A 12,959-nucleotide genomic window follows, 5' to 3' on the forward strand; every position below is an offset into this window, starting at 1 on the left:
AGACCTGGCATGCAATACCAATCAGTGTTTGATAGTTTCTAACACATGGCAATAAACAGCAACAAGTGCTTCATTCCGTATCAACCAGTATATGCACTGAAGGTATCTACAAAGGTTCTCCTGTGAGAGAGAAATATGGCCTTCTTGGTTGTGGCACCCTGCCTTTGGAAATTCCTTCCCAGGGGATTTCCCTAGTGCCTTCATCTTTGCAGTGATGAAACTTGCATTTTCTTGGCTTTTTCAAACTGTTAAAAATGCTGCTAGAAACTGCTAGTCTAGTACCATTTTGATTGTTTATGATAGTATTTTGTTCTTTTATCTTTTGTCAGTTATCCTGGGAACCTCTTTGTTGAAAGCATGCTATACAGTTAATTAATTAGATAAGTTGACTGTATCTGACATAGTAGCAATCAGTATTTGGCAGTTTTGCATAGATTACTTATACTTTAGTACTTTATATTACCTTCATTCATTTAACCAGTCCAAATATTTGAATGCTGAATTTTCATGTCATATTTTGACTTGTAAGTTTCATATATTGGAGCTTGACTTAAAAAAAATCAACATCGAAATATGAATTGTGAACATTGATTTCATTTCAGCTGTATAAAGTTATTTTGATACATGTATGTTATGTGTTGTACGTATTACTGTGAATAAATTAGTTAGCAGAAATTATAATTTTGACACTTGTAATCCTAGGCATCCTACTCAGAAGTAAGTCCCATTGAGGCCAATGGGGCTTGCTCCCAAGTAAGTTGGTATATGATTGTAGCTAAACTGAATTGATTTGAAGGAAATGAATTGAGCTTGTCTGCCAGCTGAAACATTACCTACCATGGCCTTGCCACTCATAATTGCTGTCTCCGAATCATTTGGGGAGTTTTCTTTCACATCCATCTCATTGTGTTTGCACAATTCTGCATTTGAATTTCTATTCCATCAAACTGGTAAAATGCAGTTAAGAAATTGCAATACTAATCCCTGAAATTGTTTACGCAGGAATCTTTATTCTCTTAAATCTTCCAGTGTTAAAGCAACAGAAAACATTTAGAATGTCCTTTGGTGGAATCTTATTACACTTGCTATAATATGTAAACTGATATTCTTTGATGCCAGCACGTTGCCCATACAGAGAAATCTCTGCACAATTAAATGAAAAGCCAAAGGAAAAAAAAGAAAGAAAAAAATAGGATGAAAATAAAAAATAACTTCCCCCCCTTAATCTGATTAGGATTAAAGTACATTAATAAATTGTCTGTTAACACAAATTGGCAATAATACAAAAAATCTACGTCTTACGTTAGTCAAGAAAAATAACTTCATTTGAATACAAAAGGATAAATACACTCTTTTTTTTTGTCCTATAGCCACTCTTGTACAGTAGGTCAGCACTGCATGAACTTGATGCAGTGCTTCTAAAATATACAAGGGTATGACTGGCTTTAGATTTATTGAGGAGGGAGCTGGTACACATGTGCATTTACTAACATCAGACAAAGAAATCGTTCAACCAACAAGGGTTACAGAGCAACGTTCACTAAAGCACAGTTGGAAAGGGAATTTCAGGGGCTGAAGCAGGCCAATATGGCAGCTTTGAAACAGATTTCCTTATACCCACAATGCACTGACAGCAAAGAATTGCCTCTATTTGGTTGGTCCACACACTGGGAAGAGGTACAGTTGCGCACCAGATTGGAGGAGCAAGGTTTTGTAGTTTCTTTCTTTTTTTCTTTCTTTCTTTGTATTTCCGTCTGGGGGTGGTTACGAAAGCCTTTTCGATCCTGTGTAAGCTTTTGCAGCTGTGACTTAGTAGTAATAGTATTGGCAGCTGCCGACTTAAGCTTGAGTCAGAAAATAACAGTCTTGACTCGCTGGGTTGTCCACAATGGATAGATATGGCTTAGTTCGTTTGGGCCTTTATAGAGTCTATATATGTGTGGAGATTTTAGTTTCCCCCCTTTTATGTTTTTGAAAGACTTATTAGCATCTGCTTGCTGCTGCTGCAATTTCTTTTCCCCAGATTTCCTGTGGCGTGTTCTTTTTTTTGTTTTAAGCAGTCTGAAGTCGATCCTCCAAAGCTGGGTTGCCTAGAATATGAGAAACCCACTTAATCCTAATGGAGCAATCAGTGGTAATAGGAGTATAACACGTGGTAATGATATTGCCCCTTGCGCAGAGCTTTGACTGCAACCGTCTGGGTCCACTTCGCAACTCCGCTTCTCACACAACACACCAGTGTAGGCTGCGGGGCACTGGCAGCGGACGTTGTTGTGGCACGTTCCCCCATTCTGGCAAATCTGAAGTTCATTGTCACATACGTTTGCTGCAAGGAGTAGAAAGAGAAAAGCATAATCAGTATATGTGACTTGGTTATGACAAGCAGCTAGGAAAAATAAAAATAAAAGCATTGGTTGTTCAACCCGCCCACCCCTAAACTCCGATAATTTCAGTACTCGGTGCATTTACTTGTGAGTAGATTTGCTAAACCCATGGTAATTACTCACCAGCAAATGTACTGAAGAACTTGGCCTGAGTGTGGGCCTGCCTCTTTGGTCGTGAATCTCTGTGACTTCATCCCCTCACCTCCCTGAAAGGGTTAGCTTTATATATGCAGCCTATAAGCAGTTAAGTGCTTGCCCCCCCCCCCCACAGCCAGCAGTTATGCACACTGAATGTGCTGGTTTTCCAGCTTGTGTATAAACCAACCTGTGTTACAGCTCCCAGCTGAAGGCTTAAATTACCTTCCCATGTTCATGTTACCAGGGTTACCACAGACTCTGGTGTGCAGGATAGAACACACACAAGACTATGGGGAACATAAGAAATCCAGACATGCTGTCCACCAGCCTATGGCAATCTGCTTAAGTGCAATGGTCAAAGAGGAAAACCTAGACCATTTTAGACTGTGGAATTTTGCACTTGTGTATTGTGTAGATTTATCCAAGCTATGCATTCAGAAAAAATTACAGTACTGTATAGACTTTCTGGGACTGTTCCACTACAGACAGCAGGTGTAGGATCACATGTCTGAGCATTCCCTTCCAGAAAACTTAACATGTTAGAGAAAAGGTTACTAGTCCAACTCATTCCCTGATATGCCACTTTTCCACATGAAGGAAAACGCTATTGCCCCACCTACAGTGGTGGTACAGTCTTGGGAGATCTATGCTTCATGAATGTTCTGAATGTGACTTGAAAGCTATGTGAATATGCCCAAAGATCACACCACCAATTCAGCGCTAAAATTATACTGTGGCATAACCCTGATGAGATGCCCATGCAGAAGTCTTCCTGGGTGCATGTAACCGACACTCAAAAGATATAAATAATTATGCGAATAATGGAAAACCAGGCATACAGTTCTATGTAACAGGTGGCTCTGTGTGTTTCCAAAATCTGTATATACGTTGGTAATCATTGCTTTGAATCCAAACTATAGAGCTGAGATTCAAAGAACAGTGAGTGGAAGGAAAATAACACACAGCACTTTTATGCAAATACATGTGGCGCTATAAATTGGTAGGTTCTATAGCAGTTCCCCAGCTTGTGAAAGAGGTTGAATTTGATGCTGCACCAAAAGAATAACAATTCTGGTTTTACGCTGCAATCCTAACCTCATTTACCTGGAAGCAAGCCCCACTGCTTTCAACAGGACTGGCTTCTGAGTAGAAATGGTTAGGATTGTGCTCTTTGCTTCATCTTTCTCATACAAACCTTCTGTGTGCTATGTGAAATAGCCATTCTGTTAGTAGAAGCCTCCCTCTGTAGGTAGAAGGGCATTGTTGGATCCAACCCATTATGTTTACCATGCTCACATTAGTTTTTTGTTGTGAGATGGCAAAATACACCAGTCCACTTTGAATTACTGGAGACAGTGAACCTGGCTCAAATAAACTCAATCACAGGCACATAACAGGATCTTTGAATATTTCTCTGCAGCAGTGCCTACTCCTTTAACTCAACTGATTTCTTCCCTTGACTTCTACGCAACTCTTTTGAGTGTCTATATAAATTCCAAGTATTACTTGCATGTAAATGACTTTCTTGGATGGAAGCCAAAAGCTTTAAGCGGCAATCCTATGCACCCTAAATGGGAGTAAGCCCAGATTAACACAGTGGGAGTTACTTCTGAATACACATGCATAGGATTGTGCTATCAATATTAGCTTTCTCCAGGCTTTCGGAGTGAACACGCGTGCACTTAAAGAGGGCAGGCAGGGCAGGGGTGAGCATGCAAGTCCTGATCCCAACCTTCCCATGTGGACCAGCTGCATTTCAGACCTCATTGTGTGGAGAGGAGGGGCCTGAAGGGGGATGCTAAGCATGCTCAGAACTTCCAAATGCAGGAAGTTCTGAAGTGAAGGCAGCATGTCCAGAAGCACTGCCACCTCTCTCCACTTCTACCCACACAAGCATTTGGGTGAATGCTTAACCAGGGCTCAAGTGCCCAGTTACACAGACACAAATACAATGGGGATTTTTTTGGATCAATGCCTACTTAATTTGTTGTCAGATTGCAGGCTCACAGTTATTCAGTATCCAAGTAATTTTATACCTTTGGACAGGGCCAGCCCAAGACATTTTGGCCCCTGAGGCGAAACACAAAATGGCACCACCCCAGGGAAGAAGGGGTGAGTGAACATTGGTATCAGGATCTGTTGTCCCTGTGGATCCTGCTGCCTGAGGCAATTGCCTTAGGGCCAGCCCTGCCTTTGGAGTGCCTTAAGGTGCAGTTTTCCTGACAGACAGGGCATAGCAAAGGGAAGCATTACTGTCTGAACAAAGTCTCTATATGTTGTCATTATTATTATTGAACTGGAATTATTAATAGTCATGTTTATATACAATGATGATATTTGCAGCAAACAGGACAAAACTTGTGCATTAACAAAAAGGCAACACTTAGTTGCCCAAAGCAAAATACCAATATGAGACATGATGCCATTACACTGAGCAAACGTATCTGTGGAAGGTAAGCTGAAAGCACGAGGAGGAAATAGCAGAGCAATGGGAGCATGCTTCTGGGGAATCTCATAAGCAAGTGAATACAGAAAGAAATAGGACAAATGTCTCCCTTTTTAAAACAACAACAACACCAAAGTGACTACTAGCCACAGACAATTAACCGAGAAGTACATATGTCACATTTTAAAACATTTCTTCCTATCCATACATTCTCTTCCTTCCACCCACCCACCCAGCATGCATCCTCTGTCCAATCTCTTGCTAATCCTTCTTCTTTTATGATAGAGATATTCTAAAAGGAGTTTAAACACTCAAAGTACCAATCAAATAAATCCCTCATAGCCTTCTTTATCAGGGGAAGGCAGCAGCTCAGTAATTCAATGCATGTTGTTTAGGCAGAAGTTCTCAGGTTCAATCCAAGACTCCATTTCTAGTTAGAACAATCTCAGGGAGCAGACCTGAGTAGGACCTAGGAGAGCTGCTGCCAGCACTGGGCAGGATGGACCAAACCCTGACAGAAAAATAAGGAAGTTTCATGTGTTTGCTCTATTCAAATCAACAGCGGTTGCAGCAACAAGTAGTTCTTGGTGGAATTGCTTCCCTTACAGTTGCTTATAAAGCATGCCCTTTGTTCCCGATGCACAGTTGACTTCTAATTCTGTTCATGCAAATGCGTTGAATAATAATGCTCTTTCACTTCCTCTCCAGCATACCGTGCCATAATTAACAGGAGGGCAACCAACAGGCAGCATCTAAACATGTTCTTCCTTCGTCACCTTCCTGTGTGATTCCTTTTACAGTGCTAATGTATTTTTTATGACCCATTGACACAACACTGAAATGCATCCACAGTTTCTGATCTGTAAATGTCACAACTGCATATTAAGCCATTATAAATGCTGCTTGCTCAGGGAATTGTGATGATGATGACCATATGTCTGCATTTTAGTCTTCTTTAATATAGCACACTAGACGAGCCTAATTGGGCATATTTATATTGCAGATATAAACCAAGAGAAATAATAAACCATAAAGCAAGTCTGATGAGATTTCAAGTCTGGGAAAAGATTGCAAGCAGCAACAGAAGAAATAAATGCAGAATAAGGAACTAGACTTTTTCTTAGATACTCATAGCAAGATTATATTTTGTGAATTTCCACATTTGTTTGGAAATCTTTAGACTGGTTCACTCAAATATGTATATAATCCTTTGATTAGCATCTAAATTAATAAATTGACTCCAGTGAATACCATAGCATATGTTGAGTTCTATTTCTGTTTGTGGTGCTGGATGTAAAGTGATGCATTTCCAACAGCACTGAAAAGCAATGCCTCTGAGGAGAGAATGAAGATTTGTGTTGTTGATAAATGATTTGTCTGCACATGACTGCTTTGCACTGCAGTCACATGATCAGCGATTATTATTCCTTACAGTCTATATCCTCAGCAAGGCTGTAATCCTATGAACACTTACCATAAGAGGTATAGTTCCACTGACCCAATGAGACTATTTTGGAGTAGACATTTATAGGACTTAAGTGTGTGTAAGGTTGCAGACTATGCTGCTTATATCTAATATTCACATATGATCTTTCAGTTCATTTGGCTTGAAATAAATAAAACTTTTGTAGAAAAATCCAGCTGCAAAGTCCCTTAAAAGATTCGGCATATTTGAAAAGGGCAGCTGTGGTTTGGTGTTTCTTTGTTTCTTTCTAAACTGGGCAATGTCAGGCATGGAGTATCAATGCAATAGCATGGATATTGATCATTACTAGCCTTAAATAATTAAATGGCAAACTAATAGTTAAGTAAATGCCCCTCTTAAACACCAGATGAGCTCTTAATATCTAGACGTTGAATGCTAATTGAGACATTTCCTTAAGTGTGCCTATCTCATAACTAATAATTATTGTTTGGGTTTATTTTTATTTGCAAAACATTTGAGTGTTTAAGAGTGAATGATCCCTGTCTACGCCTATGGTTTCCATCCCACAGTAACTGCAGCATTTTATAAAGTCTATGATGAAATTACTGGCAGCTCCATTTTAATCATTTGCGCTGATACTTCTGCTTTTTCAACTGCGGTGTAGTGATATGTTTTGTGATGCTCTAACTCTTGGTATGCCCTGTCCTAAACACTTAGAGGGCTATATAGAAAGGATACTAGTAGCTTGACCCATGGTATGACATGCAAGCTAAAAAAGTGAAGGCAAATCCTTATGTAAAACACCTTGAAGGGGGTGTTTTATGCATTGGTTTGTATGCATTGTGTGTGTGTGTAGTTTCATGCACTCATTATCTTATTGCTTGGCTGCAATAAGATACCTTTACCTACCTTTGCTTGGCTGCAAATGACAATGTTTGTTAAGCAAATCATATCCAGCTCATCTCTATTCTTTATCTTTGATGTTTGAGTGAAGCTGGCGAGTCACCTATACCCTTCAACCTTTGGCTAGCCACAAATTTATTTCTTCCTTGATGACTGTTCTGCCACACAAATTGCTTTCACTCACACCATCAGACAGAAGCAGTATTTAAATAAATGGACATTGGGTAGGACCCATAGTAGCTAGCTTCCAACTATGACCGGTTCATGGCAGATTAGCAAACACAACAACTTCAGAGGCATAATCACAACACTGTAGCACAAGTTCACGTGTTAGAAAATGGCAGTATAGATTCACAAGAAGCCATTTGTTTTCTAATCCCAGTGTCATTAATAACTGCAAATCTAGCAAAAAAAGGGGAAGAGAACAGCGTTCTGGGGCATGTGAATCTTTTTCACTAACAGGGAGGTGATGGAACTGAGATGTATAGTACACCACTGGAGAACCCAGAGTGTCTGGGGATGCCACAGCTTCATATGGGGCCCAGATAGGTCAGAAGTAGCTTTCATGTTTTTTAGGTACCTAAAACAGGATTCAAGAACAAAGGTCTCACCATCACATGACAAAAGCTGATTACTGTTAATAACGTATTGAATAAATATAAAATACTGAATACCAGTAATAGAGAGTGGTGCAAGCCATCACCTGTATGAACTCCAATAAGGGGAAGATGCAAAGAAGCACACTGTGCTGGTGTACTTTCACAGTTGCATAGAAAGGTGGCAGTTTGTCATCTACAAGTGAGACAAGCATCACCTGATGAAATCCCTGCTCCCACACAGCTATTAAATGCACAGAAACCTTGCTCTCATTAGCACTTAATAGCTGGGACTGATGGATTTCCACATTTTGGCAATGGGAGATCTGGGATGCAATTGCTAGTGGCCTCCTGGGAAAAGCAGCCATTTCTTCCACTTGGTGGCTGATTAATGCTGAAGCAGCTGAGAAAAGGTGGCATTTGAGACTGACCCAAAGTGTTAAGACTGAAGGGAAAGGAGCCACTCAAGGCAGACACCCTATAATCATTATAGCATAATGGATGACCCTATTAAAGACTACAAGAGTCAGTATACTATATTTAGGTGCTGCTGATTGCAGGCTTTTCATGTTTCTTAACATTTCATCTAAGGTTTTCCCAGCCCAGATTTTGAATGAAGTCACGATTCCAACAATATGGACTGGAAAATGAATGTAACAGCTTTTGATCTCTGGCACAGCAGTAGATCTTCTAAAAAGTGACACTCATTCAGTGGATTAGTATATATATACTAACATTATATCATTTTTCCTATTTTTACAATGTGAAATCATGTGAAAGAAAGCTATATGCTGCTATGAAAAACAACCACTTACTCCAACGCTATGCAAAGAATAAATAATTATAACATGAAGACTAGGTTGAAAAAGAAATATCCCCCCCCCATGAGACAAAAAAGTGAAAGTAATGGTCTTTGAGAAGGTGAAGTAATTAACTGCATATCAAGGGGGGGTGTGGGTGCTTAAGAAAAATCAAGATCAGCCACAGAGCATCTTCGACTATTGCATCTGAAAGGGATTTGGTAGCCACCCACTTAATTTGAAATGAAGTTAGATTTAAAATAATAAAAACAAGTTAACAACATTGCCCAAAGGCAACTCATTGCTGAATAATAACTCGATCCTACATGTGTTTACTCAAAAGTAAATCCCAATGCATTCAGTGGTCTTATCCCCAAGTAAATATTCATAGGACTGTAGCCTGGGGCTATGCACACTTAATTTGGAATAAGTCCCAGTGAATTAAATCAGATTATTTTCAAAGCATCACACTTAATGACCCTCTGTAAATATTTATTTGAACTTATACTAGATCTCTGGAGAATGAGTTTTTTTTTAAAAAACCCAAAAATCTTACAGTTGTTGGCATAGCAAGTTGTTTTAAGCCAGTTTCTGATCAGGATCCATCGGCTTCTGAAGAGTAAGGCAGTGGTGCCATGTTTGATGATGATGAAGACCCAATTTTGGGCTAAACTATGGAATAGGATCAGGACTGCAGTAATTTATATAGACTCTGCTCCATGAAAATATGGGAAGCAGAAACTTATGTTTGGATTTTCTCATTCAGAATGTTTGCATATGGGCAATGTAACACTTCCTAATATGTTGAAGGAAGGAAGGAAGGAAGGAAGGAAGGAAGGAAGGAAGGAAGGAAGGAAGGAAGGGTCTTTTGAGACCAGGGGTATAGAGAAATAGACTTAAAACTATTCTGTATCTCCTATGCTCAAAAATGTTATGAAATCATACAATCGGTTCCAGAGGTGTGCAACAGTAGAAATGCAGCTACCAAGGACTTTGAAATAACAGAAAAGGTAAAAGAGTAAAGGAACAATATCCAGCACTGCACAAAAGAATAAGTGGGCACTCTCTCCAGACAGAGATAATAATCTCACATCATAGAGTCGTTTTGACAGGCCTGATAGAGGATAACAAGAGATTGCTTTCTAAAACGGACAAAATTGAAAATAAATCCAGGATTAGGCATTTTAGAATTACTGTTGTCCCAGAGGGGATGGAGCCCTCCAGTTGTTCTTAGGCAAGGGGAGGCGCGGTTAACTAAGCTTGTGCAGTTGTCTGATTTAGATCAAGTGCTTTCAGGAAGAAGATTCTTAAGGGTGGGAAGGAATCCTCAGCTCCAGCCATGCCATAAATCCTTTTGATTGTCTTTGGATACCAGGCAGTTCATAATACAGTCCTCAAAGCTGCTGGAGTCACCTGAGGGGTACAATCGGTTGAAGACTGGGGAAAGCTGTAAATGTGATAATGAAGTTCAAAAGCATGAGGCTGGTAATGAAAGGCCAAAGGAACTGTGCGCATACGGCTTAGAGATAAGAAAATGAAGGGAACATAGTAGTATTCAAATGCGATAAAAGACTCCCACAGTGAAGGAGAGCAAATGTTTTCCTGTTCAGCTTTAGGTTGGACATTACATGTATCTATATATGAAAATCTGTACCAAGTATGCAGTAACAGTCTGCATGAAAATGTAGATTCTTCTTCCCCGGAGGTACTGACAACCTAATTTTTTTTGATGGAGGAAAGCCACATGTCATAACACAGAGCCTTGGGCAGCCTTAAGAGAGTCAGGAGTATGCAACCAGACCTGAAGACGAAGTCTTTCTAGTAGGAACGGCAGTGGCTTGGAGTGCTTGGTATGTTTGAAAGGGAGAAATGAATCTTATATGCCTCTACATTCTTTTAATGTCTGATGTTTTATTGCTTTATTATTATTATTATTATTATTATTAATTCTGTTGGGAGCCACCTAGAGTAGCTGGGGAAACCCAGCCAGATGGGCAGGGTATTAATAATAATAATAATAATAATAATAATAAATAATTTTATGGTTTCGATCAAAATTCTCTTCTGGTTTCCATCTGCCCACCCCACTGCCTCTACTCTTCAGAAGCCCCACCCACCAACTCCCTGCCCCAAGAACACACTCCTCCTTTCCTACCCCTGGCACCAGAGGTTGGCATAGTTGGGCACTTGCCTCAGGTCTTGGAAGGGCCTATTGCCAGCACTACTTAGCTCATTCTCTGGGTCCCACTTGGTACTGCAATGCAGGAATTGCAACTAAAGAATCCCTGACAGATAGCCATCCAACTTCTGTTTTAAAAAGAACCTCCAAGGAAATAGATTCTACACTCTCCAAGGTAGTCTGTTCCACTGCCAGCTGCCAGCTCTTGCTGTCAGAAAGTTCTTCTGATGTTTAGTTAGAATCTCATTTCCTGCAATTTGGATCCATTGGTTTGGATCCCTCTGGAGCAGGAGAAAAGAAGCTTGCTCCATCTTCTATGTGACAGCCCTTCATGTATATTTTAAGATGGCTATGAAATCACCTTTCAGTCTTCTCTTTACCAGGTTACACATACCCAACTGTGAGGTGATTCACAGGTGAGAGGCATTGTTCACTTTTCGGACTTGTCCTGCTGGACAAATCCAGTTCTTCACCCTTGATATAGTGGATGTAATTAGGTTATGATGCTATAAAGATATATGACCAAATGATGATCACTCAAGGGAACTAAAGTCAGTTAAAGCAAGTGAGGGCAATGACAATATGTATATTTCTCAAGGACTGTAAAGTGTGTGTGTGTGTGTGTGTGTGTGTAGAAAATTCTGAAATGGATTCAAAACTACATAAAACAATAGACTTTTGATGAAAGCTTTTGTTCTCATCAGTAATTATTCATTTCCCAAGAATTCAATTAGTGAGGTGGTTTCTTTCAGCTAGTCTCATAAGCAGGGTTTGGGCTTGTGAAAAATGTGAAATCTATCTCACAGCTATCCATAAAATGGCTGTTCTGCCACCTTCATTTCAGGATCAGCTCTCAGTAAGCTGCCTCCATAGTATGTGAATATTAAATATTGCCTTATGTATGCAACTTGGGTGCACTGTTTACCACAGAAGAGGAAAAAAAGCATTCAGTACACAGTATAAACCACCACAGTTGGCAATGAGAGTTTATAGGGACCTTTGGAAAATACGTTGGACTCTGGATTATAGCTATACAATTCCCCATCTTCTGAATTATTAAAAAGTGTGCAGATAATACTGGAGCACAGCTCTTTTATGGAAACCTTGCATTGGGATGTGACTAGAGGGTTACTGAGCAATACGGTGGGTTTCCGTACAGACTCTTGTCTAATGCCACATTTGAAAATTGTATGCTTGACTTAAAAGGGAAATTTGTTCTGGCTGAGCTATATATGTACACTCCAGTTTTTTTGTCAGGGAAGAAAAATACTGCCCTACACATTTTAATAAGTAGATTAGAATGGATCCAAAGAGGTAAGTCAAGTCTGTTATGTAAATTTTTGTGCGAGATACCCGCTGTGCATAGCAAAATGCTTATGGAAATGCTTTGAAAAGAATTATTCTACATTTGGGTAGCTAAAAGAGAATCCTTTGGATTTGAATTTCCTCACAATGAGAAAGATATTAGATTTCTGTCTGGATTATCCATGCCAATTAAAAACTTTAATTACTGCTTCACTTTAGTGTTGTGCATGGGGGGGGGGAGCAGTAGAAGCTGGTCCTATTTTTAATATTGCTTTGGCTTTCAACAAAATGACAATTTATTGTTTTGACAATTTGTGCAAATTCCGTTTTAGATTTCCCTCCCCCACCCCATGGTAAATCACACAAGTTGGGATTTTACTTGATATATTGACACGAGCTGAGTAGTAGCAAAGAGGCCACGTTTCCACATTATGGCTTGAAATTGAATAGGTTATCAATTATTTTAAATGTTATGCTTTCTGGGGGGAAACCTAACTAACAGCAGTAGAACACCAGTTACAAGAGCAGAACGTGGCACAAATGAAAAATTAAGTGAAGGGATAAATAAATAAATATCCAATTTATAATTGTTGTTTTGTGATCTCCATATTATATATATTTTGTCATGCACTACTCTGGGTTTGAAGGGAGGAATATAAATTTAATAAATACATTTCATGAATAAATGAATGGATAATAAGAATATGGCAGAGCCACATGTGCAAGCTCTTTATATCTGGCTGTAACCCTTGCTTCCAGCTAGGAGGAAAGGACTGCATTCT

At 39.5% G+C, this 12,959-nt stretch overlaps 1 protein-coding gene across 11 annotated transcripts in view; it reads right to left on the bottom strand.

Annotated features, from left to right (window-relative positions):
* Nucleotides 1–990: 990 nt before the first annotated feature.
* NTNG1 (netrin G1) overlaps nucleotides 991–12,959 on the bottom strand; it is a 229,726-nt gene continuing 217,757 nt past the window's right edge. For all 11 annotated transcript variants that reach the window (XM_082227890.1, XM_082227886.1, XM_082227892.1 and 8 more), the window contains one exon: nucleotides 991–2,326. In XM_082227890.1, coding sequence (XP_082084016.1) covers nucleotides 2,129–2,326 — 198 coding nt within the window. In that variant the 3' untranslated portion in view covers nucleotides 991–2,128. The remainder of the gene's footprint in view (nucleotides 2,327–12,959) is intronic.

This window comes from Podarcis vaucheri, assembly GCF_965113315.1.
Source record: "Podarcis vaucheri genome assembly, chromosome: 6".
In the NCBI taxonomy this organism is placed as follows: Eukaryota; Metazoa; Chordata; class Lepidosauria; order Squamata; family Lacertidae; genus Podarcis; species Podarcis vaucheri.